This window comes from Brachypodium distachyon, chromosome 4 (genome assembly GCF_000005505.3).
Source record: "Brachypodium distachyon strain Bd21 chromosome 4, Brachypodium_distachyon_v3.0, whole genome shotgun sequence".
NCBI lineage: Eukaryota > Viridiplantae > Streptophyta > Magnoliopsida > Poales > Poaceae > Brachypodium > Brachypodium distachyon.
This window is the reverse complement of record NC_016134.3, coordinates 23,950,263-23,969,560: the sequence shown is the minus strand read 5'-3', so window position 1 is coordinate 23,969,560 and position 19,298 is coordinate 23,950,263. Positions and strand designations below refer to the sequence as shown.

Here is a 19,298-nt window from a genome sequence, read left to right as displayed (position 1 = left end):
CTTTCTCTCTCTCCCCCAATTCTCAAATCCTTCTCTCCTGCCCTCGTCTCTCACATGTCTCTCGTGAAGCAGATCCCGTCTCTCTCTCTCGCATCTCTCGTGCAGCAGCCCCGCCGGTGATGTCGGCCTACCAGGCACCGGCCCCTCCCACCTGCAGCGAGCAACTAGAGGCGATGGCTCGGGAGGAGCTTGAAGAAGACGATGTATCTCTCTCTCCCTCCTTCGCTTCCTCCCATGCGAAGCACTCCAAATAATTTTATGTTCTTTTTTCTTCTAGATCCATCATCACCATAAGCTTCTATCTCGTACTGATTATGTACTTCGTATTTGTTGTACCATAAAGAGACTAGATCTTGTTTTGCTTTTGGATTTCTTTGATTTCTCTTTGAGTCAAGAGCACGGGCAAGAAGAAAACTTAGTACCTTGTCATGTACCAATGGTTCATGTTGTGCATGTTTCGTGTATATTTTGTACCATAAAGAGGCTAGATATTATTGTTTTGCTTTTGGATTTCTTGGTTAATCTTTGAATTAAGAGCACGGGCAAGAAGAAAACTAAGTACCCTGTCATGTACCATCGGTACATGTTGTAATGTGTTTGATGCGTATTAATGTGACATTCTATATGCCAATGTACGTGATAAGATTAATGTTTACCATTGGTACATGACAAGGTACTAAGTTTTAACGAATGCTCGTACATGAGATTGATGTACTCAGTTTTGATATTTTGACGAAGTACTTAAAAACTGACGAGGTACATGGCATGAGTTGATGTACACACTCTTGGTATTGACGAGATACTTAAATTTTTTTGTGGTACATGACGTGTTGTTACAAGTTGATGTACACGATCTTAATATTTTTATGAGGTACTTAAAAAATGATAAGGTACATTTCATGTACCACAAATGCACTTAAAAACGAGTCATCAAATAGTAAGTATTAACGAGGTACTAAATATTTCTGACGTACTCGGCCTGTGAAAAGGGAATGAGTCTATGTCTCTGACAAACATGTGCCTCTGACAAACAGCAAGAGAGAGACAAAGAAAAGAAAGAAAAGTTGTCAGGTGGTCACATCGGTCACATTAAAATAGACCAAAAAAAGTACTACTCACCCTGTTAATCTCCCATCTCTAATTTAAGGCACGGTGAATTAATCATGCAGCACACATCTCAATGCCTCATCTAGTGGCCAGCATGCTATGGGTAGGTACCGCTATCGGTACAGCCTCCGCATTAGATTGATCGCCCAAGGATCTGGCCTTTCCGTGAAGATCCATGAGGGACACAAAATTATTTTCTCTTGAAATTCATTTTTTTCGAAAAGGAGGGAAGGCTCCCGGTTCTCTTGAAATTCTTAGCCTCTTAATTTCTTTGCCTAGCTTCTTACCACCATTTTGGTCTTGTCAGAGCCTACATGAAGGAAAGCAAATAGCCTCTTCAAGACAGAGACAGAACCTTTTCTTTTCAGTTGCAAAAAAGAAGAGTGGTCTTACTTTTGAGTTGACAGCACCATACGTGGGCACACATGTCAGTGACACAATCTGGGAAAGGTAGTTCATGTTGATCTAGTCTTGAAAACTAAAAGGGAAATAAGGATAGGAGAAAGCTTCACTTCACTGTTAAATTAACTTAGGATGTCATATTCTCTACTGCTCTTATGACGCACGCCTAGGTTTTATATACCTATGACATGCAGTTTAGAGGTTAATTACCAAGCAACATTATGTCAGGGTCCACCATCCATACCTTGTGCTTCATCTCCCAATCTAAAAGGAAGTAATTTACTAACACTCTTATATGGACAGTTGATGTAGACCATTAAGTGGCATGACACAATTAATTAAATATTAGAATTTCCTAACTCTAATTTTACCGAAAATTTCTTGCCGCGAAACCGTTCGTTGTGCGCCTCTTATTTGTTTTGTTTATTAGGATCTGTAATTCTTTTACCTCTTAGAAACACCAGAGAACACACATAGACTGGAGTTGCGGAGCTTGATATTGTACGAAGCATCACACGTGATCGCTGATGATGGATAAATTAGCTGACATGGGAAGAACTGTCTGCTTATTGGTGAAATGACAAAGAAGACACCAAATTTGAAGTTTGATCCACAGTGGTTAGTGTTACAACCACAACCCCACCTCTTTTGGTTTAATTTATGTTTTCACCTTCTTTTACCATTAGATAAATATCATTTGGCTCATCATGACGAATTGAGTGTAGTTTTTTGGTCTCCTTTTCTTTTGACTGGGGTTTTTTGGTCTCCCGAACTCTAATGGTTCCTATATTCGGAAACAAATTCAAAAGGTACATGTATTACTGTAAATGATCCCATTCCAGGAGATAAAATCTCAATGTGTCACTTGACCTCTGGGCGAAGGTGATTGAAGGCGTGGACAAAATTTGCCGTGGTTTTCTGTGGAAAGGTCGTAAGGATGTGCGAGGTGGTCATTGCCTGGTGGTTTGGAAGGCTGTGTGCACACCTCGGGAGCTCGGTGGACTGGGCATTCCCAACTTGAGGCTCCTTAATGTGGAGCTGAGGGCATGTTGGCGCTGGTTGCAAAAGGTTGACTTGGCGAGGCCGTGGGGTGAGTTCAACCTTCAAGTTCCGGCTACTGTTGGTGAGCTATGCAGGGATTGATCCTTCAGGATTAGGTTGATCTAGCTCCGGCGTGGTCAATAACCTCGGAAGTTGGTGTAGCGATCGCTAAGGCGCAACGTCTTGCACGTTTGTAGTCGGTTCACCAACGTCGACCTCCACCCAAATCGATAGCTATCTCCTCATCGAAAGATCGGGTCACTTTTACCCTATCAAGCTTGGCAGCGACTGGAGTGGGTGGGCACCGGCATCGCTGGAGGAGATTGTGGACTAGTGGCCGAGGTTGGAGGCTCCAAGCAAGAAGGACCGGCGCAATCTGAACACTGCAGTCACTCTTATTTGTTGGTCTATTTGGCGGCATCACAGCTCCGTGGTTTTTGATGGTGCTACTCCTAGCGTCGGCGCCATTCTCCATTCCATCGAGGGGGAAGGTAGAATTTGGAGTAGAGCAGGTTTACTCAAGGGGATCTTGTTTAGTAGCTTTGGATCATGGGGCTCACCATGGATTGTAAGCGAGTAGTCTCTATAAACTTGGCCTACATGCTTGTAAACCGCGTCGCAATACTATTCTTCTTCAATATATGATACACCTATCTAGGTGTATTCTAGAAAAAAAAAATGCCTTCCTAGCCAGAGCACGTGTTCTTTTCGTATTCCTCATGTACCTTGTCCTCCCCCTGACCATCACCCACTGCTTCCTCGCCGCCCCCCCCCCCCCCCCGGCTCCTCATCTATACATTGTACTCGTAGAGTCTCTTACCGGAATTGTTCTTCTCTCGAGCCACCATGGATTGTCTCGCGGTGCGGTGCCACTGAGCTCCACAAGAAGTTGGGATTATGGGAATGGATTTGGGGTTGCTCTATCCGACTAGGATAGGGCTCTCGGGCTCTCGCGAGAGCTGGATTCATCACCGTTGAGGCCGAATAGGTAAAGTCTGGTGTCTCCATTGTTGATGTTGAGAGGTCAATGATTTGGGGTTGTTGATGTTGCAAAGATGCCAGTCACTCTAGAGTCTATCGTGAAGGGTCGATTATATGTTGCAAATGTGTCTGTTTTTTATGTTGCTTAATTGTGCAGTTTCTGTGTTTGTTTTTTACATGTTGTGTGTGTTGCAACCCATTTTCATTTTCTTGTGTTACATTCCGACAAAAATTGTTGCATTCGTATGTTCGCAAATTTGTGACATTTTTGAAGTGACACTAGGAAGGAAAATGTTGTATGCACATAAACAAATGTTGCACGTGAGAGTTTGAGCTTGCACTTAATATCACCTGACCCTCAGGATAAATATATAAAAAAGGCGAATTCATTTTAGCACGAAAAATACAAATATGGAGATATAGAAAACATATTGTATTTTTGAAAAAAGAAAACAAATTGTAGTATTTTTTTAGGTAATAACACCCGCAGTACATAAACTTGAAGCGCATGAGCAATTTCATATAAGAACTTAAAAAATTGAGCCAAGTGGTCCGAAACTTGAAAGTTTTGTCCCTAGTATATTTCAAAAGATTAATTTTAAATTAAAAACTAACTTGTAAATATAATTTTGATTTAAAAAAAATATAAATCGTGAATGTATTGTTAAAAATAAATAAACAAGTGAAGTTTGGGAGGAAAAAACAATTACCTCTGGAACCGGCCTTTTTTCTTACGAAGTACGGCTCGGACACCGACAAAAAAGTTACTCCCTTCAATCCTAAATTGTTCTCTAAATATTACATGTATCCAGACTCTTTTTAAAAGTAGATACATTCATATTTGGACAAATTTAAGTCAAGAATTTAGAATCAGAGGGAGTAATTGTTAAAAGCTTTTTTCAACAGCGATGTCGCAGGCGGATCGATGCCGTACACGGCTAGTAGCTCTGAACAGGTCGTTTATCAATGTAGTGGCCGGCTCCCGTGTACGTATGTATGCGTTTCTTTGGCCGCGCTGGAAGCACGTACGCACGTACGTACGGTTGGAATTTTGGCGCACACGCACGTATGTACGGGTCCCGTGCATGCACGCACGTACCTGCAGACAAAACCCTTCTGCCGTCATTGGAGCCATGCCCCATGGAGGGCCAGGACGTACGCCCAGGTGCGCGCAGCTATTTTGTCGCCCCTCTTGAAATTCTTACGTTCCTGGCTTAAAATATTTTGATCTAGCTTCTCAAAGCCTCCGTGAAGGAAAAAGTAAACAGCCTCTTCAAGACAGAAAAAGAGAAGATTTTTCTTCTCATTTTTGAGTTGCAAGAAAGAAGAAGATTTTTGTATTCTTCTATTTTTTGAGCTGACAGTAATGTGGGCCCACCTGACAGTGATAGAATCCGGGTAAGGTAGTTCATGTTGATTTAGTCGTGAAACTAAAAGGGAAGTAAGGATAGGATACAACTAGCTTCACACTTGTTCTCTACTGCTCTTATGACGCGCGCCTACGTTTCATGTACCTATGACATGCAGTTAAGAGGTTAATTACAAGGCAGCCCATATGTCAGGGTCCACCATCCATAACTTTTGCTTCATCTCCCCATAAAAAAAATGATGTAACACTCTTATATGTACACATTACAGTTGATGTTGATATATCAAGTGACATGACACGATTAAATATTTGAATTTCCTAACGCTAACTTGATCGAGAGGGATTTTTCGATTAGTCAATCTTTTTTGAAAAGTAAAAACGGGTGGAGTAAACCTGTTTTTATTTTCTTTGAAACCAGTTCCCTCTTCCCTCTGCGCGTAGAAAAGGAAGAAATAAATCAATCAAATTACGAGAAGCCTCATAAAGCGCTTTCTTAGGGGTTAAACTTCCATTAGTCCATATTTTGAGAAAAAGTATCTCGTGTTTTTCATTTCCATTCCTTAAAACTTTATCCAGGAAGCTTAGCCGTTCATTCTGCCTCTTGATTTGTTTTTTTATTAGGATCTATAAACTAAAAAAACAATTGGAAACCCCAGAAAACACACACAATAAGACACCACTATACACGCACACACTCACATAATACCTACTCCCTCCGTCTCGTAATTCTTGTCTCAAATTTGTCTAAACATGCATGTATCTATTCATCTATTCATAAAAAGCCACGGAAGCTCGGAATTGTATGAAGCATCACGTGTGATTGCTATTGAGGGATGCATTCCCTGCCTTTGCCCATTGGAACAACATATTTATCGTCCGTGGTTAAGGATACAACCACATCCTCACCTGCTTGGTTCCATTTGTTTTTATCTTCTTTTATCATTAGATAAATGTTATTCTGCTCATCATGTCAACTCAAGTGTGATTTTTTTGGCTCCCGGGCCCTAATGGTTCATCTATTTAGAAACTAATTCAAAGCGTGTTAGTTTCAAAAGCATCTCCCATGTACCTGTATAATAGGGTAAATGATCATATCACACCGTTCATTTTAAGGAGAGAAAATCAATCGCTCTATATCCCACAGAAAAGTGCTTTGCTGGCCTAAGCATGTGTTCTTCTCATCTTCCTCATATACCTTCCCCTATACCCCTAACCATCTCCCCTTTCTCCTCTCCCTCCCAGGCTTCTTTATCCATACATCTCGTATGCGTCCAAAGTGCCTCCCAGTTATAAGCTCCCCCTTCACGCCTCCGCTTCTTGCATAGCTCTTAATTACCTGATTCCTCTTCCTCTCGAGCCGCAATGGATGTCTCATAGTGCCGCCCCACCGAGCTCCTCAATAAGTTGAGATTATGGGGAGTGGATACAAGGTCCCTTGATCCGGCTCTAACATGGCTCTACCGAGCCGGATTCCTCCTCGATGAGCCCGAATTGGTGAAGTCGGGTGTATCCGTTGTTGATGTTGGAAGGTTATCGATTTGGGGTGTTGATGTTTTCTAGATGTTGCAGTCAATGTAGAATCGAAGGGCCTGATGGCCGAAATATATTAAGAAAGAAAGAAAGGTACAACAATACAGAGATCAGGCAAGAGCCTGAAGAACAACCCCACAACCCCACAGCAGGCGAACTAACAGCTTTATCCACTGAAAACTAAGGGGGGGACCATGCAGGAACTGTCATGGTGAACTACAGGGCGGGCACACAGCCAGCAGCTTACAAAGGGTCGGATGTACGTTGCAAATGTGTTTCTTTGATGTTGCTTGTGCAATTCCCTTATGCCACATGTGTCGGTTTTGCATGTTGTGTGTGTTGCAAACCATTTTGACCTCTCCCCTCTTACAATAAAATAGATTTGTTGCGCTCATAAAATAGTTTGTTGCGTGTGCATGTTTGTAATTTTGCAACATTTATTTAGGGATCTTGGAGGAGAATTTTGCAAGGATATTGCACAAGCATAGAAAAATGTTGTATGTGGAGGTTTGATGTTGCACTTAATATCACTACACCAACGTCTAGTGCTGCCCAATGTAGGTGTGCAAATTTTTGTGAAACAAAATAATTTTAGCACGAACATACGAATGCGGTGCTATAGAAAAAAGAATCAGCTAGCAAATGCAAGCATTTTTTTGAGACACCTTGTCAGTAGTATAGTACTTCCTCTGATTATAAATTCTTAGACTCAAATTTATCCAAATATGAATGTATCTATTTTTAAAAAACATCTAGATACATGTCATATTTTGACAACAATTTAGAATCGGAAGGAGTATTTGCTAAGATTGATATTGGATTTTAAAAAGCTAACCTGTAAATATATCTTTGATTTTCAAAAATTAAGTTGTAAATGTATTTTTTTTAACACAAGTGAAGTTTGGGTGGCAAAAGCAAACACCGGTAAGGACCGGCGCTTAAATATTTTTATGAAGGATACTTGGGCAGGGACAAAAATGGATTGGCTCCCTCACCCTCTGCCGTGGGAGAGGCGGCCCAGGCGCAGACGCCCACGGTCTGCTTGTCACCCGCATCGATCTTTTCCGCTTTAACAAATCAAACTTTCCTTTTCGTGATGAAAAGAGCGTGGAAGCTAGCAGCCATCAGCTCCGAAAAAAGAAGAAACGGCCACATCCGACGGTGGCCGTGACGAGGACGTCCGTACGGGATCCAGCCCATCGTGAAAACCAAACAAAAAAACGAAAGCCAAAAAAATGCTGCGCGGCGGCAGCAGTAGCAAATTAAACCCACACGAGAACAGGGCAGCGCTCAGCAGAATCTCCAATATCCCACGTCACCACTCGTACAGCACACAGCTTAGCTTTGGCTCGTCTACGTATGCTGCCTGCCACCGCTTCTCTGTTGCTGGCAGATCGATGCCGTACACGGCTGCTAGCTCTCCTCCGATGGATCTTTCTGAAGTTCTGATCCCATCAGAGAATGGCTCCCGTGTGCGTGTTTCGTTTTCCTTTTTGAGCTTTTACGCGCGTGTGTATTCTTTTTCTGCCGGGCAGGGGCTGGAAGCACGCTATACGATGTTGGCCAGGTGCGAGCAGCTATTTTGTCGCCCGTCTTTTCCTCCCCTAACAATCTGTCGACCACCTTCTCTGCTTTATATGCGAAAATAAACAAGAGTTACTAGCACGGGAACAACGACGTCGAAAAAGAAAGGCGATGACATGAGTGACGAGGACCCGTGGCGCAGCGACCTACGTACGTACTTATACTCCTGCTGCAGCTCAATACTACGGAGGACTACTCTACGGAATCTAGCTATATCCCTGTCGTCATCTTGATCCTCCCTACGCACGCGCGGGCGCACGGCGTGCTTGCTGCACCGTCTGTCTCTCACGCTTTCTATTCCTTTGCTTTTCCTTCGGAAAGTATCTTTTCCTTTTTGTCGTTCGTTTCTCTTCTTTTTTTCCTTTATCATTTGTTGCGTACCTTCGGTGTCTCTCTCGACCATCTATGGGTTGTAGTACGTATTTTGCGGATGGTTGGAAAATGGTGTATATATATGGAGAAGTGTACGTGTTGGCAACCGTTGGCGTAGGAGAAACATACATGTATTTGAGCGTATGGAGGAAGAATGATCAATGTATATCGTCGGACGTCGGTCAAATTGCACAAACCACTCAACTTTGGTGGAATCAACCTACTCAGATTCAAGTTCTAGACTTGACATGGGTGTCACAGTTTCCTGAATTATTTTAAGATTTAACCGGCACTATTCTTTCAGTGGTAGGTGACGTATCCGTCAACAGTGAGACGCCTGCGGTGACTTTGTCAATCTCAAGATCTATCGGCTCAGTCCTTCGGAGATGCTCAGGGTTTTCTAAAATATTTCGCAGCGAAGGGTTATCTGACAAGTGGGTCCAGCCCATGTGGATGGTCATGTCGACACATCACACGCACACAAACACCATTAGGACGTCGGATGAACAACTTATGTAATTATTAGGACCCAAACGTGCAATTTGAAAGTTTTAGAACTAATTTGACACCTTTGCGAAAGAATTATGACCTACCGTGTATTTTAGTCTACATTGAACAATAATAATCTCGCCACACAAAAAGAAAGAATGTATGAAGGTTTATAGGCTTACCCAACAAAACTCCTCAGAACTCAGAAGTATACTTGGTGTTGAATACTCATATGAATAAAAAAATAATCTCAAATGCACATTCCTGTCACCATATACATATGCACACATACCCTTAATTTTTTTGAGAGGAAAACACCACGCATGAATTAAGACCGGAATAGAGTTATAAAGTCACTACTAACGTCGTGGCGTCAACTAGTACATCGCCTACCGCCGAAATGATAGTCCGCAATGGTAAAACACACATGAGTTCTTCTAACTTGGGAGTTTGATCAGTTATGAATTCTATTCGTATTTGCTTGCAACTGTGAAAAGAAAAGTCTAGTTTTGTTCCCAAAACTATTGTAAGAGTTTATGTTTGGTTCATCAACTTGGTACCGGAAATTTTTGCTCCCTCAAGTCATAACCATCTAGATTTGGTCCTCGCACACCGAAAATAGGTTTGACAACAAATGTGGAGGCATTTTGCATGCAAGATAATATAGTGAGAGCAACAACCAAGAAAAATACGAAAAAGATAACAATCAAAAAGTTCCCAAAGATTCTAGTATTTTTAAATGCATAACATTTATAAAAATTGAAAACCATAGGTTTCTGTAGAAGTTTCTTTTGCTAAAATATGCACTATTTGATATCGATGGGTCTAGATCATATCGATGGGTCTAAATTTGACTAGCTTAATACATGTGTGTTGGTTACAGATAAACAAATTAGGATCCTAACATGGCTAGCCTTTGTTGTCCTGCTTTGTGCCACGTCTTTGAAAGTATTGCTGAAATTTTGAGATGGTTCAACATGTAAGAAAATGGCAGAGATGTTGGACAGATTGTCACCACCAATTGATATCTTTTATAGGCGTGAGAATTCTTTAAGAAATCCATTATACTCTTATTTTGTGGATAAAGAATGCACCGTTATCAATTGTATAAAATAGGATCCTTTTTTAAAGACGATGTGTAAATTAAATGGAAATATTAGTTTTCACACAAACTCCATGAGAAGTAACGATTAGCTAATTTTAGAATAATTTTTGGTGCAAAATTAGGGATATTAAAATATAAAGTTATTAAGTTGGTTTTTCATACATACATTAAGAGGGCTTATGTCAGGAAGCTGGTGAAAAGCTTTTCCCAGTACTCAACTAGGACCAAGTGTCTAAACAGAAGGAGGACTTTAAATACTTCATTCCCATGTTTTCATGGAATCTCACAATTCCAAGTTTGATGCTACAGTATCCTAGAGTCGCTTATGGATGAAGAGTCACGGAACTCCGAGCTACGAGTTGCTCATCGACTTCTTTGGGAGAATCTTGCAAGTTCTGGGAATAATGTTGGAGCATTCAAGATCAATCTAAGGAGTTCTGAGCTTATGTTCTGGAGAAAGTTTTTTGAAATCTTGGAATGTCCGGAGTTTGATACTAGTGTGCTAGAATGTGGTTTATGAGCAGCCATTTGTTGAGGTGTTTGAGATTGTGGAACCTCTTAGTTTGATAGTGGAGCCTCCGACATGATGTATGTCCTTTCAGTAGTTTTTGAATTGACAGAACCCCAAAATTTTGGTTTTAGAGATTTTGAGATGTGTTTGTGGATATAGGTGAAATAGCCATTGATCTAAATAGTAGAGCATTCGACTACAAAGTCCCAATGTCCAAGATTGGTGCTTTCATGCATAACGACTATTTTTTAGAGGCCTCTCTACATATCGGCCTAACATTGTTTGCACAGGTAACTCTGCTAATATATTCTACTCAGAGCCTTTAATTCTTGTAGAAGTGAGCATTTTTGTGGCTTTTTATTTACCCAAAGCTAATGAATCGAATGGAAGAGACCCACTTTGAATACATAAGAAAGAGAAAACAGTGGCATTCCCTAAAATTATATCTATTATCTTGTCAAGTGAAACATGTGTGATTAAGGCCGAATTTGCAAGGTTTCGATTGAGTTCATGAACTATTGGATGAAAGTTTGACGGAGGACCGAGTTCATGAATTATTTCGTAAATTTACACAACTTTCAATGACATTCAGGCATTTCCACATATAATTGGATATAATAATAAGCTAAAAATCTATGGGAACTTGTGTGTATTGAGTTCCTAGTAGCCAGTAGGTGCAACAAATGAAAGGAAGAAGGGCAAAACAGCAAAATTGCCCCCCCCCCCTTGCATAACATTAATATGTGCTGAACTACTAGCTTTGTTCCCCTCTAATTAAACCACCTTTCAATAATCCAGAAAGTGCCTCCACTCCACTTTTTCAGTAGGTTTTAAAAAAAGTTTAAGTCGCAGAAAAAATAAATGCAGCGCAGGCGAATCCAACACCCCCAAAAAAGCTGAGAGTGAGAGGGAGAGGGAGAGGGCGCTAGTGGTGGTGTGTGCGTGAGGAAGGAGACGGGAGGCAAGGCCAGAGCGCATTTCTTCTTCCCCCTTCCGCCTCTCTCTCAAAGGAGGAGAGGGCTCCGGAGCCGCAGGGCCGCGGGCGAGGGCAGAGTGGCTCCTCCTCCTCCCCCGAATCAGCAATTCAATCCTGCCCTACTATTATTATCCCTCCACCACTCCTCTTTCCCCTAATCTGATTGATTGATTCCCCTAGATATTGAGAACTGAGAACCAAAAAAAAAGGAATAAAGATCTCTCCGGTTATCGATCTTCGGTACGAACCAGCCTCGTTTCATGTTTTTCTTTGATTTGTTTTGTTTTGTTTTGTTTGTCTTGTGAGTGTTTTTGCTGCCCGTCGAGGATCCGGTGCTTGGGGGTCTGTTTTGTTCGTCTGATTCCGATTCGTTCCTTTTGCAGGTGGCTGTGTTGGATTTTGTTTTGGTTGTTGGCTCTTGATTTGTGGTTGGAGGGAGGATTCGTCCATTCAGATTCTGCCGCCCAGTGCTGAGTCATCATCTCTGCGTTTCCCCCAAGTGAGTTCGGATTCGTTCCGTTCTCTTCTGTTGGCCTCAGCTATTTTGTCTTTCCTTGTTTCGTCGGTGTGAATTCCTGTATGTTTCTGTTTCGCAGGTTGGATCGAAGGCATTAGGTGGGAGATGGATGTGGAGGGCAAGATGAATTTGGAGGTGACTAGTCCGAATCAGAATTCTAATGAATTATTCCCTTTTATTGCGAGCTTCGATTGCAAGCCTAATAGGTGCTGCTTCCTTGATTGAAAGTAGATCGGATCCAAGGACATGGAGGTGGAGAGCAAGAACCTCAGGCTGGAGGAGCCACTGGCTTCCTCCGATATTGACATGGATGAGCCCAGCGTTGCTGAGAGTGGCTTAGTGGATGCCAACAATGGCAGCTCCAAGGAGAGCACTCTGCCCACCAAGGATTCCAAGAGCTCAAAGGGCTGTGTGGCCAAGAAGCCGAAATCGGTGAGCACCGACTTTGGGGATGAACTGGATTTGGAGTTTGGGATTGGAGAGAGAGAGTGTGGTAGGCAGCAGGACAGGAAGCTATCTAGGCATGATCGGGTTGAGCTGAGCCGGTCGTTCCAGCGTGCAGTGAGCTCTCATGATTGGGAGAGCGCTGATGGGCTGGTAGGGAAGGCTGATGCACAGGGACTCAACGATGTGCTCTGTGTGGCGGTTGATGCTATTTGGTTCTTGAGCGATAAGGAAGAGCTGCATGCAGTTGTGGCGTTGATCAGGAGGATTGTGTCAGAGGGTGCAAATGATTTCACACGTGCTGCATTGCGGACGTCGTTCCTTGCATCTTGTGTGTCGGCATGCAGGGGTCGGACGACTAGCCTTGCAGATGCTGTGAGCTTCATGGGTCAAAAGTAAGTCCGTCCGAAATGGTTTTGTCCGTTGCATACTCACATGAATTACGTGCTTTGTATTTGCAGTAGTCGTATCAAATCCAATAATTTCAGTTGAGCTTTACAGCTTACATGCAAAATGGTACTATTGTGACAACTATGATCAACTTTTAGGTTGCATGAACGGCTTCAAGAATCCCATGGTGATGAGGTATTGAAGGCAGAAGCAAGTGCCAAGGTACATAAGTTCACAGAATGGGCTCTGAAGTGCATTGGATTACATTCACGTGTGCGGGAGAGTAAGGGCAGAGGAAACCATGGCACAATCATTGAGGTTCAACTTCAGCTATCTGCTTTCAAGACGTTCTTGGATCTCGCTGATAATGACCTGACTGGAAAAGATTTCACTGAGGCTTTTGATGCTGCATGCTTTCCTCTTACACTATTCTCAAGCACCTTTGACCAAGGATGGGCATCAGGGATCTCGGCATCTGCAATACAAGGGCTTTTAGAGTTGTTGGTAGAGGGTGGTGCCGACAATGTGAACCAATGCTTTCTTGAAGCTGCACGCTATGGAAGCACTGAACTTGTCCGCATCTTACTTCAGGTAATAATAAAGCATAGTCATACAATTCAGGTTAATGACTCCATGAGCAGGCAATGTAGACGTACCATGATTAAATGGTTCTTAATTGCTTCTTCTCATGAAGCAGTTATTACTTATTAGACTGCTTGGTGCTTGCTGATGACTGCTGTCATCCAAATATGTACTGAGACCTAGTAAATGTGGTGTCCGTTATGACAATTCAGCTGCAATGCCTCGTGCTTACCTCAGAGAACCATGATGTTTAAGTCCTAGTAAGTTGAGGCAGCGACTTTGAAGAAATTAAAGACAAATATCTGAAATAATTATTGAAGTCATCTCAATGACTGATCTATCCACATGATAGACAAAATAATCAATCGCATGCTATATTTTTACAGTGTATATAATATATTAGAGTCATGATGGAAGACATTCCTGAATTGACCTTGACAGTATGGTTTGATGATATGGTATCAAACAAATTAATCATGATACTATATTTAGGTAGTTCACTCAAATGGAGACATGGATTAATCTTGTAATTCATTTTATACTGCATCACCATTCAGGCCAGATTCAGATACCAACATAGATGCTCTGTGTATAAGCCATGAGAAAACATAGTCTTACAATACTCCCTCAGTTTCTTTTCTAAGGCATATGGTTTTCCTTGTCTCTTTGCACAGTATAAGGCATGAATCTGAATTTATTGTTGTTTCCCCTTATTGATCATCTCTTGTCTCCCTTCATTTACAAGTGACGCTTAACTATCTGTTCCCATTTCCAAGGTATTTATGACAATGATAGGATGGTCATTTCCTCTTGTCTTTCCCTTTATTCTATCTCATTTATCCTCACCCAAAATTTTGTTGTATTTTTTGGAGTGGAGAGTAAATTTTATCATGTTAGGCTATTGCTCGAATATGGCAGTTGACAATATTGATTTAGCGCTGCTTGTGGATATCAGTTAGATATTTAGATTCTTTGCTTCCTTCCCTCTTTAATATATTAAGCATTAACTCTTCCTCTAAAAATTTATATTATATATAATTTGATTTTGGATATCATGATTTAGAATCTATGCATGTTTTTCTGTAGAATTTCTTTCCTCTTATCTTATGCTTTCTCACATATGACAAGTTCCTTCTCTTTTTTTTCTCTTGGTGCAATATCATCAAAAGTTGGCAGCATTTAAGATATTGAATGTTTTCACTTTGTTCAGATTGCTCAAAGGAACAGCTTGGACATTGATGTGGATCTGGCCCTTGGCTTCGCTGCCCACTATGGGAAACTCGAAACCATGGGATGTTTAGTTGAGGAAGGTAATTCTGTTGCCTTCCTTGGGCCTTTAATGCGGGCAGCTGAACGTGGATGCCTTGAAGTTGTTGAATGGTTCGTCAACCGTGGATGTCGGGACATGGAGCTTTGCCTAGCCCTTACTGCTGCCACCTCCAGTAGCCAGGTTGCAGTTGCTGCCTATCTCCTGCCTCTAGTCCCACAACTTGTTCTTGCCCCCCTCAGTATCGAGATTCTCAAGGCTGCTGGTGAGAGGAGCACAGGTTCCCTGCAGGGTGTGGATTTTCTTCTCCGCTCGAACTTCCTCAATGACCCAGCTGCCACATACGCTGTGGCAGACAGCATAGCAAGATCCGCTGATGAGGCTGTGGATGCAAAGCTTAGGTCTTTCATGCTTGAGCAATGGTCAGAGGCAGCATTCTCCGAGGGGTTTGCATCTGCGCAAGAGCATTTTGTTAACATTACAAGGATAATGCAAAGGGGCGAGTCACCAGTGCTCCTGAGGAAGCTCCCTATTCAGCTGGTGATTGCCATGGCCTACCTGCCACTGTACAGGGAATGTTTGGAGTCAGGTGGGCGGCTGTTGCCGCAGAGACTAAGAGGTCAGCTTGTTGAGGCTGCAGGCAGGTTGGAGGGCAGACAACTGGACAGGGGTAGCCAAGGCAGAGAGCTCTTGGCCATCTTGGAGCACCACCTACCACGTTTCTTGGTTCAGACTTGAAGATCAGCTTTGACTCATCACATTTGCATCAGCATCGGCATCGGTTGCCGCAAGAAAGTAACAAGAGCATTGCACCCACCATCTTCATCTTATCCCCAGTGCCGTCGCCATGTTCCTGCTTGCCGACATCCGGGATGGTAGCACCCTGAGAGCTCGTCCCTGACTCTCCTGGAGGCGCTCGCTCTTCGGAGAGTATATAATTTTGGGACAAAGCGTTTGTGTGCCTTCTTGTGCGAGGCTGAGTATTTATTGCGGTCTTAAAACCTTGCAGAAAATGGTATAAACTCTGAGAAAGTTTTCCTGTAACCATACATCATGGGATAGTCATCTGTAATCTTGGCTTCGCAGACATGAAACTAAATGAAAGATGGCTCCTGTCATTGGCTCTGCCAATCTCTATGTCAGTTGTGATCTCTGGCTACCTAACCCTCAGCAATACTCCATGATCTTTAATTAATACTATCTGAAACAAAATTTACGGAGGCTGAAACATGCCGCAGAACTCCATTAATTTGGATGTCTGGCAGCCAACAAGTTTACACGAGGAACCCTGGACAAAAACAAAAAAAAGCCTTGGATGCATTTTGATGGGGACCCTCGATCGGCTGGGCATAAATTAATATCCCTCAGATGTCCTGTCTGGGGCCGTAATTGCATTTGCAAGTGCCAACTGAAACAGTGCAGAGGAACACTCATGGAAGAGATAATTTAGAAATTGGTTTGCAAAGTCCAACTTGTTGTATTCTCATGCATTATTAGGCTGATACGAAAGAAAAATGCCGTGTAGGGAAACTAATAATGCGAGCTTATTTTAGCGTGTCTATGATGAATGTTGCCTGGAAGGAATATCCTCCGGTAGAGTTGAAAAGAGAGTAGAGTAAAGCTAGCCAAGGTTAGAAGTAGGAGAATAAAATTATGGGCGTCGTTGTCGTCGTTCTTCAAAGATTCCTTGTTTTTGCTTGCGAATTCTGGGCAGGTGATGATTTCGCATTTTGACGGGTGAGAGAGAAAATGAATCTTCAGATCTTACTTTCTATCACAGGATCGAGCTCTCCAGTTCATTCAGGAAATACCAGAAAATGAACCTTCAGCTTTTGTATATAGGACTAGCTTCTAAAGGCGTGTTCACAAGCCGTAGGTGACTGTCATAGCCGCAATTCTGCAAGGCTTTTCCATTTTCCAGACGTCATTTCTCATACAAAACAACATTTCTCAAAATCCTTTTTGAAAATGGAAAATGCTGCTACCTTTAGGGCCTATGCTATAGGAACTTCTGTTTTTTTTAGGGGTAGGTGCTTCTGTTGTGCGATTTGGCAAATTGCTCTAAGAAATTTAATTGGGCCTGAATACACATTGTGATGTACCTCGGTCCATCAGGCCCAATAATACTGGCAGTAAGTAAGACTTTGGTCCATTAGTTGTTGTACTTGGGCGGGCACAAAACCTTCAACTTTTCTAAGCATGGGGAAAATCAAGTTTCGCTCAAATTCTGTTCTAGTTATAAAACAAAACAAGTGCTTGGTTCAATTTTTCTTCTTTTCTTTTTCATTTCACTTGACAAGTTAATAGATTCTTCCAAGTTGGCATAGATACAACGCCTATACGGTTTTCGGAACCTTAAAATAACTTGGTGTAAATTGACTGTCGAAGTATTATAAGAGATCTGAAGTTCAATATCCAGGCGGCTCTGCTGAAATTGTGTTCGAATTTCACCTGTAAGGCTACTATATCCTTCCATTCATGTGTCATGTGTGTCTAGATAAATTTTTAGTTAACTCATCTTAAATATAGTAGAAAAGCTTTACAGATCATCATTGTCTCAAACAAAATAATAACAATTAAGGTGCTACAATACTGTTTGCCAGGACACCATTTCAAACTGCTGACAATTGCAAATTTTCTCCCAGCTAGACCTTGGCCAGAAACGGATTGCTGGTTCGAACCAGGTCACGTTTCCATTCATTTCCAAATAGTCATAAGTTACCAGAGTTCAAAACAACAGAAAATAGCTCGAAATATCAAAGTCTTGCCTACACCAACAGTGGCATACTCTCTTGAGGAGCTACGGTGCCCACGGCAACCTCACCGACAAATCTGGTTCATGCCACTGGTAGAATTTTGAACCGTACCACCCTGCTAAGCCCCATGTTAATTTGCTTAGAATGAACCCAACTTAAGTTGCTTGAAATGACCAGTTATCTCTGACACGTTCTTGGATCGGAAGTGCTTCTCCATGCTTCCTTAGCCTAGATTATGCTCCTCCATGCAATGAGCCAACACTCAACATTGCATTATCTTTGACAGAGCGTGGCAGTATTACAGTGACAGAAACTAATAAGGTAGAGAACAATTCTACGGAAGCATGTTGGAGGACAAACTGAGTAGCCTACAATTATGGTGTCACCGAAAATTAAACTGCTTCAAGATTTACACATTAAATATCTGATTGTCTGAAAACTAACTTGGTGAAGCATAATGCAAATTTCTAAGTATGCTCAGTGCATCCAAACATTATTAACAGCTGAGAATCCAAAACATTTTTCAAACCTTGAGTAGACTGCCCTGCTGAATGAAGACAAGTTATAATACAAATATGATTTGGGAAGCATTAACAAATCAATTTAAAACAATGTTGTGCAATTTGCTGGCCAACCAAAGAGTGCAGTTACTTGCCAAGAACTCACAAGAATGTTTAATGAGGTGGATGCACATCTAATATGACCAGGGCAGATAATCTCCTCACCATGACAGAAAGCCTGCACACGTTTTGTAAAAGCAATGCACCAAAATCCCCAAACTCCATCCAGTACCTTGTAAAGTTACTAAACCCCCCATCATCAAAATATGATTGTTTTGAGCAAAGATGCTCCACATTGCACTCATCTTATGCCAACACACAATCAGAAACAAAAAACCACGCAAGGAAGCCTATTTACAAGTAAGAGGTAGCCATGCTCCGCACATCTGTCGGCATGAAGGCCAGCACCATCAGCAGGATGAGCAGGCAGACCGGCAAGAGCAGCAGCAACGACGGCGGTGGGGGCAGTGGAGGCAGCACCAATGGAAGTATGAGCAGTGAAACGGTGAGGCAAGCAAGCACGAGGAATGCTTCGACGCCGAAGTAGTTCGGCGCGGGAACCTTCTTGTCAGCAACATTTGCCTGATGCTGGTGCAGATGCCTCTTTGCAGCATTTGGCCTGACCAAAACAGGGTTCCTCCTCTGCCTGGTACCTCCTCCTCTTTCCATTGCACTAAATTTGCGTCTGTTGATTGGTGAGTGCAGATCAGTAACACTGGGTGTCCAAGGAACTGAGATGGATTAGAACTGTTGTGGTGTCTGAAGGATTTTTATCAGATCTGAAGTCTCTGTGACTGAACTTCCCCTCATCTGCTCTGAAAGAACTGCACCGCAAGTGACGAAATCTGTGGAAAGAAGAAAATTATTAAAGCATAAGACAATCATGTTTATGCCACCATAAATTCCAAGACATACTGGGTGAAATGTCATATACTTCTACACACAAATTTGTACAAAATCAAACGATCGACTACTAACGAGATGAACCAAGAAACTGTTATTTTTCTTTTCTTTTCCGAAAAGGGGTTATGCCCCGGCCTCTGCATCGAGAGGTACCAAGAAACTGATGAATCCAACCAAAAGAAAGGGCAAGGAATCAAGCAAAATAAGGCAAGACTGGGAACAATCACACATCAAAGAAATGTTACCTTCGATCCTGAAGCTTGCATTTTGGCCAAGTCCGTACCACGCATCCACCTGAAACGAAATCCTCCTCCCCCAAGAAACCGAACCCCTCTCTAGCTCCTCCACATCAGTACTTCCAACCGAGAAAGATGGATACTAAAATCACAAATGGGGAAACAGCAACCCAGAA

The 19,298-nt window shown here is 42.2% G+C and overlaps 2 protein-coding genes across 3 annotated transcripts; one reads left to right on the top strand and one right to left on the bottom strand.

Annotated features, from left to right (window-relative positions):
• The first annotated feature begins 11,375 nt into the window (after nt 1–11,375).
• LOC100844714 (ankyrin repeat protein SKIP35) lies at nt 11,376–15,809 on the top strand. Of its 2 annotated transcripts, none has more exons than XM_010239485.3 (6): nt 11,376–11,707; nt 11,851–11,966; nt 12,064–12,119; nt 12,213–12,823; nt 12,977–13,409; nt 14,611–15,809. In XM_010239485.3, the coding sequence occupies exons 4-6, from the start codon at nt 12,231–12,233 to the stop codon at nt 15,403–15,405; spliced, it is 1,821 nt and encodes a 606-aa protein (XP_010237787.1). In that variant the 5' UTR covers nt 11,376–11,707; nt 11,851–11,966; nt 12,064–12,119; nt 12,213–12,230; the 3' UTR covers nt 15,406–15,809. The 2 variants fall into 2 exon arrangements, with proteins under 2 accessions (XP_010237787.1, XP_003577645.1); XM_003577597.4 differs by having other exon boundaries at nt 11,377–11,707; nt 12,216–12,823.
• Nucleotides 15,810–17,805: 1,996 nt separating this feature from the next.
• On the bottom strand, nt 17,806–18,720 carry LOC100844408 (protein AUXIN-REGULATED GENE INVOLVED IN ORGAN SIZE). The gene has a single exon (XM_014901985.2). It carries the CDS (start codon nt 18,650–18,652, stop codon nt 18,338–18,340), a length of 315 nt encoding a protein of 104 aa, XP_014757471.1. The 5' UTR covers nt 18,653–18,720; the 3' UTR covers nt 17,806–18,337.
• Nucleotides 18,721–19,298: the final 578 nt, after the last annotated feature.

What these genes read in the sequence shown, in the direction of transcription:
- LOC100844714 (XM_003577597.4), top strand. Translation starts at nt 12,090, where the DNA reads ATGGATGTGGAGGGCAAGATGAATTTGGAG. An exon ending in AGGGCAAGATGAATTTGGAG is followed by an intron (nt 12,120 to 12,215) that starts GTGACTAGTCCG and finishes GATTGAAAGTAG; the next exon opens with ATCGGATCCAAGGACATGGA. An exon ending in GTGAGCTTCATGGGTCAAAA is followed by an intron (nt 12,824 to 12,976) that starts GTAAGTCCGTCC and finishes ATCAACTTTTAG; the next exon opens with GTTGCATGAACGGCTTCAAG.
- LOC100844408 (XM_014901985.2), bottom strand. Translation starts at nt 18,652, where the DNA reads ATGGAAAGAGGAGGAGGTACCAGGCAGAGGAGGAACCCTGTTTTGGTC.